Source organism: Agelaius phoeniceus, chromosome 1 (genome assembly GCF_051311805.1).
Source record: "Agelaius phoeniceus isolate bAgePho1 chromosome 1, bAgePho1.hap1, whole genome shotgun sequence".
In the NCBI taxonomy this organism is placed as follows: domain Eukaryota; kingdom Metazoa; phylum Chordata; class Aves; order Passeriformes; family Icteridae; genus Agelaius; species Agelaius phoeniceus.
Window position 1 is genome coordinate 9,405,132 of NC_135265.1, and position 15,160 is coordinate 9,420,291.

Below are 15,160 nucleotides of genomic sequence, written 5' to 3' on the forward strand. Positions count from 1 at the left end.
TCCTGTGTATTTATAAAAATAAAATGATGTTTAAATACTTCATCAAAGCACTTATTTGTGGGGGGTTTCCTTTTAAATAGCCCGAACTGAGGAATGTTCTTTGTGAATGTTTCACAAATACATTTTGCTCATAAATATTAAATTAAAAAGGATTTTTCTAGTTGGGAAAAACTTCCAGATATACCTCAAAAAGATATAACTCTGTAGAATGGCTATAAATTTGTTACTGTGATTCCTAAAGGATGGCTTGGTCATTAGGGGCTATGTTTAGATAGATTTCAGTTCTCTTGCAGACTGAGATTTTGACTTCCCGCTAAATGATTTAGCCACTTGGGCTAAATCATTAAATTCACCCTATGTTTCACACCATCATTTATAAAATGAACCCTTTTTTCCCCTACCTAATGAGTTGTTATGAAAGCAAATCCATTAATGATTATAAGGTACTTGGACACTAGAGAGGTGAAGACCTAGATAAATCTTTTTTTTTTTTTTTTTTCCCAATACCTTTTGCACCTTTCTCAGCTCTCTTTCTGTTCTCCTTGACCATAAAGTGATCCCAATACTGAATATATGAGGTAGGAGTTGTGCTGAGCAGCTGTAAAGGGGGATTATTAGCACCTTTAGCATTTCTCCTTCAGGAAATTATGATGATCAGTGTGGGAATAAGCATTTATCCCAACAGAAAAAAATGGAGTACTAAGAGGAATACAGAAATGACCTGTCAAACACCCTTCTTTTTGTAGCAGAAAGTATCCAGCTTCATTCTAGTCAGATATTACCTGCCTAATGCATCTTTTTATATTTATTATATTGTATAGATTTTGAATTAGGCCTTGAAGGGCAAAGGGACTTGTTAGCTAAGATTTTACCTTGCTTGTTAAAATCTTGAAGGAACAGTCCCTACTACACTTCTTCATGCTGCTGTTGCTAGAAGCTGAAAAAGATCCAATTAGTGTTTGCAGGATGCTGCTGATCACAGCCTTTAGCCTCGGATCCTGCACGGCTCAGTATTCCCAGGCAGCCGGAAGATGCACGTGTAATAACGTGAAACAGCAGAAATACACTTGAGAAAGAAAATAAGGGGAAGCCACACAGTGCCAGTGAGGACACTAAGCTGTCTCAGCACAGTGTGCCTGTGTTTAGGAAGAGCACAAGTGTTTGTCATGTTTGGGTGATGGCTGCATGACTCATGTCTAAAGTGGCACGTCACGGTCAGAGCAAACGCGCGCAGCGGCCTCAGGCTGCCTTCCTCCCCTCCCCATCTGAAGACTGACAAAGAGGCTTTCTTTGATTCTGCATTTTCTGGCCCTTTTCTGCATTCAGCTTTGCCACAGCAAGGGGATAGTGAACTATGGAGACCAAGGGACAGAGAGTGAATTGATACAAGTCTGTGAGGAGCCTAATACACAAACATACCCATCTACACTTCTGTCTGCCATAGTGTATAGAGGTAGAAGTGGGCTCTCTGGGGAGTTAGGAGGGTAAATCAGAACTCATGGACTAGCACACTGTCACAGCCATGCTGTTTCCAATGTCTAATGTAGCTGGACATAGCACAGATATGCTGAAGATTTGCAAATCTCCTAAAGCCCTACATGCCTCCAGCTTCCCACTGAGAGCTTCTAAAGGAAGGCTCATGTAGCTGCCCCAGCAAGTGTTTGCCCCATTGAGTACTTAATGTTGCAGCAAAACATTTAATCACACCATATGAGGGGCAAACTCAATCTGATTAAAGAGAAAAGGGTCATAACTAGGGGGAGTGTAACACCACTTCTTCACTGACCATTAGTTTTAATAGCAAACCGGTAATATTTACTAACTAGCTTAGTCTCAAAGGCCCAACCTCATCTCATCTACTCCAGCCATCCTTGAAGTTGGAATTGGAGTTAGTCATCTCCTCTCTCAACAGCTAAGAGAGAGAGGGTAAGCTCTGATGGGCAATTAATTTGCCTGAGAATTATCCTCCAGAGGTGTGTATCGTTCTCCTTGATGACAGAGGAGACCCAGACAACTAGGTTAGGTGAGATGCTTAACACTGGATGTTTTATGTGCCTAAAGTTAGCTGGAATGAACCTGGGCTGAAAAGAGCTGAGTTTCTTCTCTTCACTTCTGGCCTCACAAATGCTAGAATCTGCTAAAGCTTACAGTGTTTAAGATCTGTGCTTTGTGTCTGTAGCCTTCCCTAATTTCCCCTACCTCCACACTGGTGATTTTGTGGGAAATGACAGAAAAAAGGCAACATGGAACCACAATGAAAAGATAAACCAGCAGTACAGTATAGTGAAGGCCATGGAAGTGAAAAATGTGTCCTATGAGTAACTGCTGTTTGTAAAGTGCTCTGCTGCAAAGAAAAGAGAGTATTTTCTTCCTTCAACTTGCATTGTCTAAGTGCCCACCAAATAAAAAATGCTTGTAAGTATTAGAGATAAAAAAGAGGCCTGACCATCAGCAGAAACTACAAAAATAAAAGCAATTTTCATTTGTAGCTATCCAGATGTCTGCTGCTGTAGCTCTGCTCTTGGCCAGGAGGATCATTTGACACTTTTCGTGGAAAGAGAAAAGCGTCAGCGAAATCCTAGCGAGGGGTACACTTTTAAAGATAACAAAAAAGATTAATGTATTCAGGTTGGCATTTTCATTATAAGCTTATTCACTCTCTGAGATGAAGAAAATCTGTGTGCATGTGTGTGTAGCTAGGGATGGACCCAGCCTATGCCTGAGTCAGTGAACTGTCTGTAATTTCAGACAAAATATGTTTGTGCTTCTATGCACCTAACAACCCAAATTAAAAATTCATTACCTTTATTAAAAAGAAAACCAAACCAAAACAACTTCAACAAAAGTAGCCAATGGGCAAAGCAAGCATGTAAGTGGAGAAGGGAGTGCTTAAAGTAATAAAAGTGAAGTAATTAAAATTATTGTGACAGTCATGCACATAGAGTATACATTACATATATGCATTACATAATGTGCAACTGTTTACACATTTTGTATTATTACTTTAAGATTGCATGTAATAAATGTACAAATGTGATATGGCTTTGTCAGTACACAATCCAAAGGAAGGTGACACTGCAGATGGAAGACATAGGCACAATCTAATATTTTAAAAAATGATACAGGAAAATAATGGTTCTAAGTTGTACACTGATTTTAGCAGCCTTGCAGGGATAGAAATTCACTGCTGACATGTCAGTTTTTAAGTTAATATCCTTTGTCAATGCAGAAAAAAACATGCAGAAATCACTCACTGTAACTGAATGCAAATGGATGCTAATTTGAGGACCAATCCTTCCTCACTTCCACTGTGTGTGAGAATTGTCACATCACATTCTACACACAATAGGAATTGTTTCTCTTTTACAATTAGATTTCCTCCACCCTCTCCAGAAGTTAAAAGTAAAATGAATATGCCTAAATTACTACATAAGAACTGCTATAGAAATGGATGCTAATGTGTTTTATTCCATATGGGGTAAAATATGCCATAATCACCTATTGTCACTGTAGAAAATACCAGTGCATGCATCTAAATTCAACTTACATGTGCATGTGCAGACACACACACATACATAAAGCACATACAGAGCAAGTATTGTGAATGTGCTGTTACTTCCTGCTAATAGATGTTGCCTAGGATCAGCTCCCATGGAGTTTTACACAATTTGCTGCTTTTAGTATCTCTTCCAGAAGCTCTTGGTACATTACCTGAAAGGCAGTTGATCTCCATGTGATGAATCAAACACGAACAAAGTTAAGATGCTTATTGCAAAAATGACATTTATGAGAATGTCTCACTTGGCCTTAAAAAAAATCTTGAAGCCCCCTTTGGAAAATATGCATTTTCTTTCCAGGAGACACAGAAGCAGCTCGCCTACATAAATCTATTAAATTGTAAGAACTGCATTTTACATTAGATTCATTTTACGTTGCACGTAGGTGGTAAAGCTCTCACAAGACAGTACATGGAGTGACCTGAATAAAAGATGCAACTGTTATGGATTCACTCTTTAAACAGAGTTTATCCTTAAAAGTGACTAAACTGGTCCAGCTCTAGAAACTGAGGAATAACCACACTTTAGCCACCAAATTGTACCCTTTACAGCCAGAAGACCACCACTGGTCAATTGAACACTCCTCTGCTGCATGAGATTAGCTACTGAAAAAGAAATGGTTTTACTCTCTGTATATAAACTTCCTTTTCCAAACATGTGCCCAGCTGCTTTCAAAGCAGCAGCACAGTACTTCTATGACCCAGCTTTTTCACTTTTCCATATCCTAACCTACCCATGGTGGGAAAAACGCCACACAAATTCCTTATCTGCTTGTCTCCTCCTTAGTTTCAGTCAATGACCTCTTGTTTTCAAATTAGTCACTATCTCAAGCTGCTTACTGACATCAATACATTTCTTTCAGGGTCTTCCAGCACTCTATGGGGACCCCCCTTCGTGCTCCCTCTCCCAGGGAATAGCCCATGCCTGATCAGTCTTTCTTCACAATTCATTTGCCCCTAACCCTGGATAATTAGGATTGCTTTCTACCATAACTTTCCCTACTCCCAAGTAGTTTCCAATAAAATCCTCAGAACAGCAAGTAAATCAAGAAATATGGCTCTTTTAGGGTAATCCCTGACCAATTAATTATATATATATATATATATATATATATATATATATATATATATATATATATATATATAAGCTCAAGAAATTGTATCAATATCATGTTTGCTTTTTGCTTGAAATCTTTATATTCTGTAAAGGAAACCACCTAAAAATGCAGACCATACAACATACAGTGGGAAACATCAACCAAGAACACCTTCCCCATGGGCACTAATTCATTTCAGAACAGAAGCTTGTAGAACATGCTACATTTTAATCTTCTTTTTATGAAGTATTAATCGATGACTACATACAGGCAATAACATGCAAAAAGCTTTAAAGCATCAGATGTCCAAATGTGTTTTTCACAGGAAATAAACACTATTTTAAACAGCTTTTTCTAAATAGTAAGAGTTTGCTGAGCACCTCAGGCTGGACCGTGAAAAACTATCCTATACATTCCCTATACACTTGTGCATGTAGCTGGGGGCCCAGCTCTCACAGTGATTAATTATCTGCTGGGAAAGGCTGCAAGAACGAGCACTATTTGCCTAATTGTGTTTCCAGGGTAACTCATTACATAAAAGTTACAATACATAAATGCAGCTCATTGGAAAAACCAGCCCTATAACATACGATATGTTTACATGGACACGAGCAACTTCCTTTGGAAATTGAAACAGCAGCATTTCAGATTTACATGGCTGGCATCACTGCTGCTGAGAACTGAGGCAGTCTTGTGGACAGCACAACAGTAAACAAAACAAACCCCAATCTTTTGGCTCTGTGCTTTTTTCTTCTGTGTTCCTAGAGATAATAATCTGTCTCACCCAAATCTCAAAGACCAGCCATGTAATTAATTCAAACTTAGACCCTGAAAACAATTATATTTTTATGTCCTGAATTTTTCTGCTGTAATTTTTTTTCCAGAATACCACCTATTTCTAATCCCACTTTTTGACTCTCTAACTATTATTACCTTAAAAAAAAAAAAGGAAAAAAAAAGAAATCTTCCATTTACACTATATATTCTCTCAAACTCTGAAGGAAAGCAGCATGTTAAATTTTGTTTTCATGGGAGAAGCTTGATGCTGGGCTGAGGAAATATTCCCTCATTCACCAAAAGCATGTCAGAAACAGTCAGCTCTAGACTTGTATCAGAACAACAGAACAATAGAATTTTCTCAGACTTTGCATAAGGACTCAAAAATAAGCAGATTGAATCCATTTTAACACGAGTATGGGCAAGCATTTCCTTTCATAAAATCCTTTCAGAGAGGAGCTAACCCCACAACTTCATTATGATTGTTAAATCCAAACAGCAGATAAGCAAAACCTCAGCAAGGGTTCAGATTAGCCCAAATCATTTGATCACGATGAGTCAGAAGGCGAATTAAGGAATCTTTTGTTTTGCCTTAAAATGTCACGGTATAAACTGCATCTGCTCAGGAGCTGACTCACAAGACCCTCAGACAATAGGGTAGCAGGGGCAAGGAAAGGACTTGGGGAGATAACCTCCAGAGCCAGCCCTGGCCAGAGTGTGTGTGCTCATCAATTATAATCCAAGCTTTTGAATGCAGGAGAATAAACCGTTGGTTCGGCTTTGCTAAATCGAATCTTTTTTGCTGGGTTTTAGAATTTGGAAATCAATACTTGAAAAGGATTTTAAAATTCATATTTGCCTTCCCTTTGACTCATCTCATTTCAGCTAGTTCAAACACAAGAAAATGGATGGTCAGCAAACCCTAAGCAGCTGCTGGCTGGATGAATTATCTAAAAATCAAACTATTATCCACACTATCCAAGCCTCACAGTTCAGAAAAATGAAAGTGGGAAGACTCATAATCTCTCTCTCTTTTTTTTTTTTTTTTTTTTTTTTGTGTGTGTGTATTTGTGTGCCAAAAACACTCAATAAAAATGTCTTGCAATATATCACACTTTTAGTCACTACAATAAGCCTGCGGGAAAGACATGAAATGAGAAAATTCTCAACTTTTCTCTAGATCACACAAAAAATAAAAGAAATCTGATCAGCTCAGCATTACTGTGAGTTTGAGATGAGGAAGAAATATCAAGTAGACTAAATCTAAATCATCTTATCATCCCTACTAACAAAGGATAAAACTTGTAAATACATCAAGAACGTTGAAATTCTCAGCAGAAATCAGCCTCAGAGAAACAGTCTCTATGAAAAATCCAGCAAGTACTGTTATCTACAAAAACAATCCATTATCATTTTCTGTATTTATTTAAATCATGAAAATGCACATGGGCTGAACAAAATCACTTCTCAGCTTTTAACTCAAAACTAAAGCTTGTCCTAAGATGGCTGTCACTGAAATGAGAGGTGATTTGGTAACTGTCTTAAAACATGTACAACAGTATTAAAATATGTTACTGTAAAGCCAGATTCAACACTGTTTCATTTTTCTTATTGCTTTGATGGATATAGGATCATGGTCTATGCATATCACAGAATCACAGAACACCTGGTTGGAATGGGACCTCAAGGATCATTCAAGGCAACATTCAAGGCAACAGCATATGAAGCTAGGAAGAAAAAAGAATTATAGTAATAAACAACATGATAAATAGCTACATTAATAATTGGAACAATGAAACAAAAGGACCTACTTTGCATTGTAACTTCCAGCTGACATGACACAGGAATGATAGCACAGGATAGACACTGCTACTCTCTGTCTATGCCAGTATCTCAGATTATTTCATGTGGATGTTGGGAATAAGGGTACAGACACAGTCATTGCATTTACTGCACCGAGGACAGTGAAATTCATTAAGAACCTCCCCCAACGGCAAATCTGTCCCAGTGCCCCTGTGAGCTCCTGCACATCCTTCCACCAGCTCAATTCACTCCCCAAGTACACCATGGGAGCATTTCTGCCCTCATTACCAACTTTTACTGTCCTGCAAGTGCCCTGAGCTGAGATGCTTTGCTTCTTTAAATTTTCATTCCTCAAAATTCCCTTCCTCAAAGGGGCTGGGGCCGTCAAATTGATGTGGCACATATCAAACACAAAATCCTCCCCAGCTTGATTTCTTTTCCCCTGCTCTAGGTTTTAGGAACAGGTCCCTTGTTGGTGGCTTTCAGCATCTAAAATAATATGAGGGTTGGCAACAGCAGGGTAGTAGAAGATATGAATTTATAACGCGTTTAATAGACTAAGTGTTAGCACTAATTCAATGAGCAGTAGAAGAAATTGTAAATGACAAAGGCATTTACAGTTAACTGTCTAAGAGAATGCAGGGAAGTAAATCATTACATGAAAAAGGAGCTCCTTTGCCCAACCTATTAAAGACCCCACTAAAGAGCCAAGGTATTTATTGATTGCTTTCTACTTTCCCACTGCTGAAACTAAGTACTCCTCTATTTACTCTGATTTAAAAATGCATTATTGTCTACTTTCTAATAAACCAGTCCATGGAACAAGAAACTCAAATTATTCTAAGTTTATTCTTAAAAGTCCGTGGTGGTTTTTTTTTTTGGTTGGGTTTTTTTTTTTTTTGCTTTTTTTTTTTTTGAAAGACTGAAGGCCTTAATCCTTAAAAGCCTTTTTGAAAGAAGGGTTCCTCGATGCTGGCCCTGCAGCTGGGCCCAGATTGAAAGTGCACTTACATTTTTATGTTCAGCGCTGAAGGACTCTGAAGTTAGCCCTCGCACTGCACATAAAAGCTTTGGAAAGGGCATTCTTTGCCACTCGTGCAATTCATTCTCTAAGAAAAGGAAATGGAAAGAAAGATTTCATGTCCAGGGCTTCAAGCCTTTGATCATTTGATGAACATTGGATCCTCAACCTGGGCCTCCAGCTTCTCAGGCCAGACAAAGAGGGCCCCGGCCGCACAGGCTGGGCCGCGGCTCCCGCCCGAACAAAACCTTTGGCGGCCGCACAGTGTGACAGCCTGGGAAAGGCCCACCTCAGCAGGGCTGAGATGCCCGCTCTGCCCTTTGATCTTTCATTTAAACTCCAGCCAAAGCACCAGGTCAGGGGATTTCGCGTCGCACACCCCCACGGGCAGAGGGGAGCAGGTCAAGAACAAAATGGGGGTGACCGATCTCCAAAAAGCCCTGTGACGCCTTTCTCTGGCCAGTTTCACATGACTTGTCTGGCATTGTGCAGCGCTAAGCCCACACTTAAAATGGAATTTGACATTACATGGTACAATGGAGTCAATAAATGGCATTCTTCAGTGCTTTTACAACAAAGTCAACCCTCCCTTAAGTGGCAGAAAGCCTCGAGCTAGAAAATACTCCTCATTTACTTCTATATGCCAATAAATTGCATATACTTTAAATCTAGTTTTCATTATAGCTTCTCACTGCTGATAGCCGAAATGAATGAACAAACACTTAACAAAGGTCCACATTAATTTTACGATGCACCATTGCTTCTATTTTTAAAGTCTAGATTGTCACGTGGCAAGTAACAAGCATTGGAAATATCTCCATATTCCCTCACAGAGCAAAAACCTATTTTCCAACGAGCATGAAAAACTAATCTCATCCCACTGAAAAATTTATTTTCAGCGGAAAGGAGAAGGCAAACATACAACTTCTTTTAGCATCAGTGGCAAGTTCCACATGATGCTTGCGGGCAGAAAATTCAGCCCATGTTTGATGAGACATGTTAACAAAATCTGGGGAGAAAAAAAAGAAAAGCTAAAATCTTCTTTCTAAAGGGACCGGATACCACCATGTCCCAGAGGACTGGAATATTCAGGATGCAGCAGCAGATGACTGGAAAGCATGGAGAGTATTTTTAAACTACATATAAAAATATGTCTGTGTTAGAAGATATTAAACAAATGCTGTAAAGTGATTAGAATTCAAAGAACTAAATATTGTTTCTCTCTATAAATTAGTATGTTTTTACACCTAATCCTTTTTCATTAAATACACGTGTGTGCATAATGCCAGATGCGGCTTAAGAACTCAGGTTAAGAATCAATAAAGGCAAATTTCTTTTCGTTTATTTGGTCAGGTTTACACGCTCACTCTCACCCTCCTTCCTTCTGAAGACAGTAGCAGCATTAAAAATTTGTTCAGTTCTAACAAAGATTATTTCCGAGTATCTCAAGTACTTCCCACCATGAACAATTTGCCAATCAAGAAAAAGAAAAGGAATGATCCCAATCTCTACAGAATCTATAGATTGTTCATTTTAACAAACAAGTTTATGTTTAGTTGACAGATTATTTCCCACGTCATAAAATTACGTCTCACAGATGAGACTTCTCAGAAACAGAGGAGTTAAATACATTGTTCAATATCGAATAGAGAGTGTCGGAACTGGCAGTGGAGATTTATTTTCAGTCCTCTGTCCTGTTCACTACAGTCTTTTTCCTTGTAAGAAACAAATCTGTGCCAGACACGAGGTCCTGTCTGGCACCACCAGTTCTACATGTGTTGGAGGCAATGGGCAGCTCCAAAAAGGAAAATAATCACATCTGACTGTCATGGTGGGGCAGGTAACACCCACGTGAGCAACAGCCACGACACAGCCCAGGACCCAGATCCTGTAACCACTAAATTAGAGTTGTACAGCCCCAAGGCATCTCTTGTAAAACTGTAATAACTATTTTAAATGATAAATTTAAAAATTCAAATACTTCTCAACAGCACAAACACACCTCTCATTCACAAAGCATTTGTGTTTAGTATGAAAATAAAACTACAGAACATTCAGGAAAGAGTACACAATTTGCCTCTAATTTATTCTCAGATTTTCTGTGAATATTGCTCCCCCACTGTTGTCATGGCAACACAAGCACATATTTCAGTACTGAGGAAGTAACAAGCCTTTCGATTCTCACCTTTGGCCATTTTATTGAGAACCATGTCAATTAGAATGTAGGTTCCACTTCTTCCCGCACCATCGCTGCCAACAGAAAAGGTAAAAGAAAAGATAAAGCCTATCAGTGTGCATCTAGACTCAACATGAAGGTACCTGCCCTTAATGTTACAGCGTTACACATGGTGGGAGAGGAGAGAATGAGGGGTTAAAGGAGGGTACTGAGAGAGGAGAGAAAGCTTGCACTGAATAAACACAAGCTGGTTGTGGAAGATTAACTACTACCCTGCATGGATAACAGGGCTTTGTTTTGATTTTTTTAAGCCAAGTTGTGTTTATGCAAGAGAAACATTTTGAACAACAGTGGAAAACCCTAGACCAGGATACCATTTCAATTAAAAAAGTGTACATATAGTGACCTTACAGTCACTTATATATGAGATGAAGAACTCAGAGTAAGTTTGACTAGAACATTTTCCAGAACAGTCAAAAATGCTATAGAATGCATTTGAGCGCAGTGGTCAGAGGGAATGCAGAGATCTGCTCAAGAACAAATATTTAATTACTGAGGACTGCAATCTTTCTTTATTATATATGAGTGGTTTGTTTTTTCTCTGTCCCTTTCTCTTTAATTCTTCCCTAGAAACAATGACCAGAAAGAAATATTATCTTGTAATTTTAAGAAATAGCTTTAACTTTTGTGTATCCACAGCCCTTCCTCAGAGATGTGAGACCAAGCCTCGGGAGGGGCAAAGCTCCCTAATCTGAATGCAGCTTGTGTCCCTTTCAGAGAGCAACGTGTAATTGCCAGCGTGATGCTCTTTTAGAGCTGCTGTTAGCAAACATAATTAAGACTTTAAGTAAAAGCTTTTTTTCTTTTCCCTCCCCAAAATTTTTACAAAGGTGCATGTGTGACCCATTAGGATGGTATGTAGTTTTATTAATTAAGCCATTATTTTTATTGATAGCTCAATTTGTGTAAAAGAATTAATGAAAGAAAAAAAATAATAGAACAGCATGAAGCACGTTATTGCATTCTGTTTACAGTGAGGCTATGAAACTTAATTTCTGTAGACAGAGATTTTTTTTCTTTCAGTTACTAGATCACTGTTTAGAGAAAAGGAGCTAGTGGTAATAATTTTTTTTCTCTGTCTACGAAGGGAACAAAGACACAATCTTATTAGTTAAGCTGAATAATGAGAGACAAGACAGCAATCAGGCCCAATAAAAAACAAAAACTCCTGAGCTCATGGTAGATATTTCCATCCATCACAGTAAGGAAATAGCAAGAAATTTGAAGGCTCTTCATTGTGCATTAAATTGCTCCTTTCTCACATTTCCTGAAGGCAATGCAGAGCAGCCCCCTCTGGAGCATCCAGCTCCTTGCATCCTCACTCGGCTGAGCCACACGTGAGAAACACATCCCCTCCCTCCTCACTCCCAGCCACAGTGAAGTGTCACATGGCAAACATCCTGCCTCTTAGCAGGGCTCTTTTTCTGTCTTCATTATCTACGAGGATATTTTTGATAAATAAGTCAGAACCCCCAATGGCAAAACCCAACATTAATGTTATTATGGTAAACTTTTCCACTGAACTGCCTGACAGCTTTCGTGTGCATCTATCACATTGTCAGGCCTAAAAATAGTCTGTGCTTAAAGAATTACTCCATCTCTGGGCAGGTTTCCACTCCCTGACATTGCCCTCTTCTTACCCTGATTGCTAAAAACAAGTAAAGAAGAAAGAAAACATAATTGAGTGTTAATAAAATAAAGCAGACTAAATTGGGAGGGCATGCAAAGAACACCTGTAATTTTGAAGGAGATGTATGAAACTGAAGTGCTGCTTATACTAGAAAGCGTGGCCACACGTTGTTAAGTCATGGCTCAACATCTAAAACATCATATGGAAGGATAATTTTGTGATGAGAACACATCCTAAGTATTAAATAGCATTAAAACTCAATTGAATTACACTTAAAACTTTTAGTCTACCACACTGTTTGGTTATTCATGTAAAGCTTTAATTTGCCCACTTTGTTTATATCTATATTAAATTCTTACACATACAGATCTCTCTAAAGCTATTTTAGAAATTGTACTTGCCTGCAATGAACAACTACTGGACAAGAGCGACCCCTGTAGCACTTGTTTACTTTTCTGAAATAAAACAGACACAAGAAATTAATTAAGCATATTATTTACTGTTTCTTTTGCCAACTGTCAAAAATAAGCAATAAGAAAATGCAAATATTACTGTCTTTGAAGGAATACTCAGGTTGATAATTTCCTAATATAACAAGCAATTAGGTAGATAATCTTCTTTAAAGTTTGTTTCTGGTTTGCTGCCTAAGAAACCCCAGAAAACATTCCATTATTACTGTTGTCTGGGCAAAACAAATGAACTATTTTCTCAAATGGTTCATTTCTTAGCTCCAAAACTAAGATTATCTTGAGATGCCTTGATTTTGAGGCAAACTTTGAGTTCATGAGCTTGCTCAAGGAAATATCAAGGGTCATCAAACTGAATAAAAAATTTAAAAAGGCCATTACACTACACTTTGTACAATGTGTGCTGATCTGTAACACCACTTCTTCCCAGAAAGCCAAATGCCAAATCTCCTGAAACGCTTCTTAAAAATTTTAAAATGTAATCTTATCATAGTAAAAATAACTAAACCCATCAGTAAGCTTTGGTTCTACTGCTTTAGTTCTATTGCAAAAGTGTTAAATATTTAATATTTACACATTGTTGTCTTCGACAGCTTCCTGGTTAAACATTTTCAGTGGCATGAGAATATATGTGAAATCAATCAATAGAATATAACCACAGAACAGGTTAGCTGATGTGTAAATTCAATGATGGAATTAACTAGTGCTGAAGCAAACCAAGACACTCAGTCTAAGAATAGAGCCCACAAAATTGGTTTAAATCTATTTAAATTGCCTTACGAACACCAAAATCCCAAGCTCTCTCTTTTGCTCTAGGATATATTCTGCATGTCAAGAATGTTACAGGCCAAAAATCCATAAAATATGCACACATATGTTAACAAGGCAAGATGAATAAAGGCTAAAATGGGAAAGCATTGCTGCAAGAAATCAAAACCTTTCATTCAAATTATTTGATGAGTTTGAGTTTACTGGAGCTAGAAGGTCTCCTATAAAATAATTTCATAGGGCAGCTTCCAAAGGGTGCTCTAATAGTCCCCAGCTCAGTGTAAGTGTTACACAGGATCCTGATCACTAAACTAAAGGGAGCTGCTAAAATTTAGCAGTGGTGTGATGTTATTATGAATTTTAAAGCATAACTAACCTACTGAATCATTTAGTTCTTGGCTGTTCATCTATTCACTAACATCTGTGCTGTGAAAACATGCACATATCTTTAAACACTGCTTACAGTATAGCCTGAAGATGCCTAAACTTCTGACAGGGTGTTGGGATACCTGGAACTCAACCCAAATGGGCTATGGAGGTACTGGTGATGTCCCATGAAACCATGTTTTCACATTCTTATTTTTGTTACTTAAGATTCTAACCAAACTTGAGAACAATATGAAGTTCTTGCTGGGATTCCCTTTAAACATTTGCATTCAGGGACTTTTCACAATTCTTACTCTCTTGCTTATTTATGTAAATCACACTTGCAGAGACATTCTGTCTCTATTTATATTCCCTGGATATAAGTAATTAATGCAGTAGAACAATGTTCTCATTAAATGAGTGGTAAGTCATTGAGAAGCACATGACCTCAGAAGTTAAATGGACCATTTATATGTCCATAAATATATCTCAATGCAGGCAGTACCAAACAAAACTTCAACAACTTGCTACAGCAGAGTTTTCACATGAATGAACCATTCAATTCCTGATGGTCATATCCTGAGGATCAGCTCCTTCTACATGATATAAAGCCTGGTTTGGTGGGGCTTTTTTTGGTTTTTTTTTTTTGTTTTTTTTTTTAATTGTATATTTGAAATGCCTGTACCAACATCTGATACAGTCAGCCTGCATTCCCCCACTTGCAGCTGGTCACTCTCCCCCCACCCCCATCAAGAGCATTAGTAAAGAGTTGTTTTTCCATTTCAAGTATTAAATAAAAGCTAATCACTACAGAGGGGTATTTACCGTTTCTGCTTGTGTGGTTCCTTTGTTCCTTGCGTGGCACCACTAACATGATATTTGCATGTTATGACTAGCCCTCTACCAAAGTCCTAATATAATTTCAATGGCAAACTTGATCTAAATCTATCAGACCTCTCCGTAAATCAGACAGCCAGAGACACATGTTAGGGAAAGACACCTTATGTTTGTCAGTTTTATTGAAGGCGTTTCAAACATTTTCATTATCACACATTTCAGAAAACACATTAAAACAAAGGGTTTTAATCCAGCTGGTTCATAGCTTTGTCTATATATAGCTTATGAAAATATTTAGAAGTGCAGCAACATCTCATTTCATTCTTAGTTCTGGCTAATGAGAGTGAGCTGAAAATTCATCAGTAAGCAAAGTTCTTGAATGTTGAAGAAATATATATTATATATATATATATATACATATACAGGAAGAATTAACTTAGAAAGAATGATTAGTAATACAAACCAACCCTTGGCTCATTGAGTGAAAAAGAAATCATCATGCAAACCATCAGCAAGCAAAGGTCAGAGGTCGTTAGAGGCTCAGAAAAGGGGTTTCCCACATTGTCCCTGCAGCAGAGTCACAGTTTCCAATGATCACTTTT

The 15,160-nt window shown here is 38.0% G+C and overlaps 1 protein-coding gene across 1 annotated transcript in view; it reads right to left on the reverse strand.

Annotated features, from left to right (window-relative positions):
* PTPRN2 (protein tyrosine phosphatase receptor type N2) overlaps positions 1-15,160 on the reverse strand; it is a 635,649-nt gene that overhangs the window by 14,943 nt on the left and 605,546 nt on the right. The window contains exons 20-21 of the mRNA XM_077191900.1: positions 12,522-12,575; positions 10,440-10,504 (exon numbers count right to left, since the gene is read on the reverse strand). Coding sequence (XP_077048015.1) covers positions 10,440-10,504; positions 12,522-12,575 — 119 coding nt within the window. The remainder of the gene's footprint in view (positions 1-10,439; positions 10,505-12,521; positions 12,576-15,160) is intronic.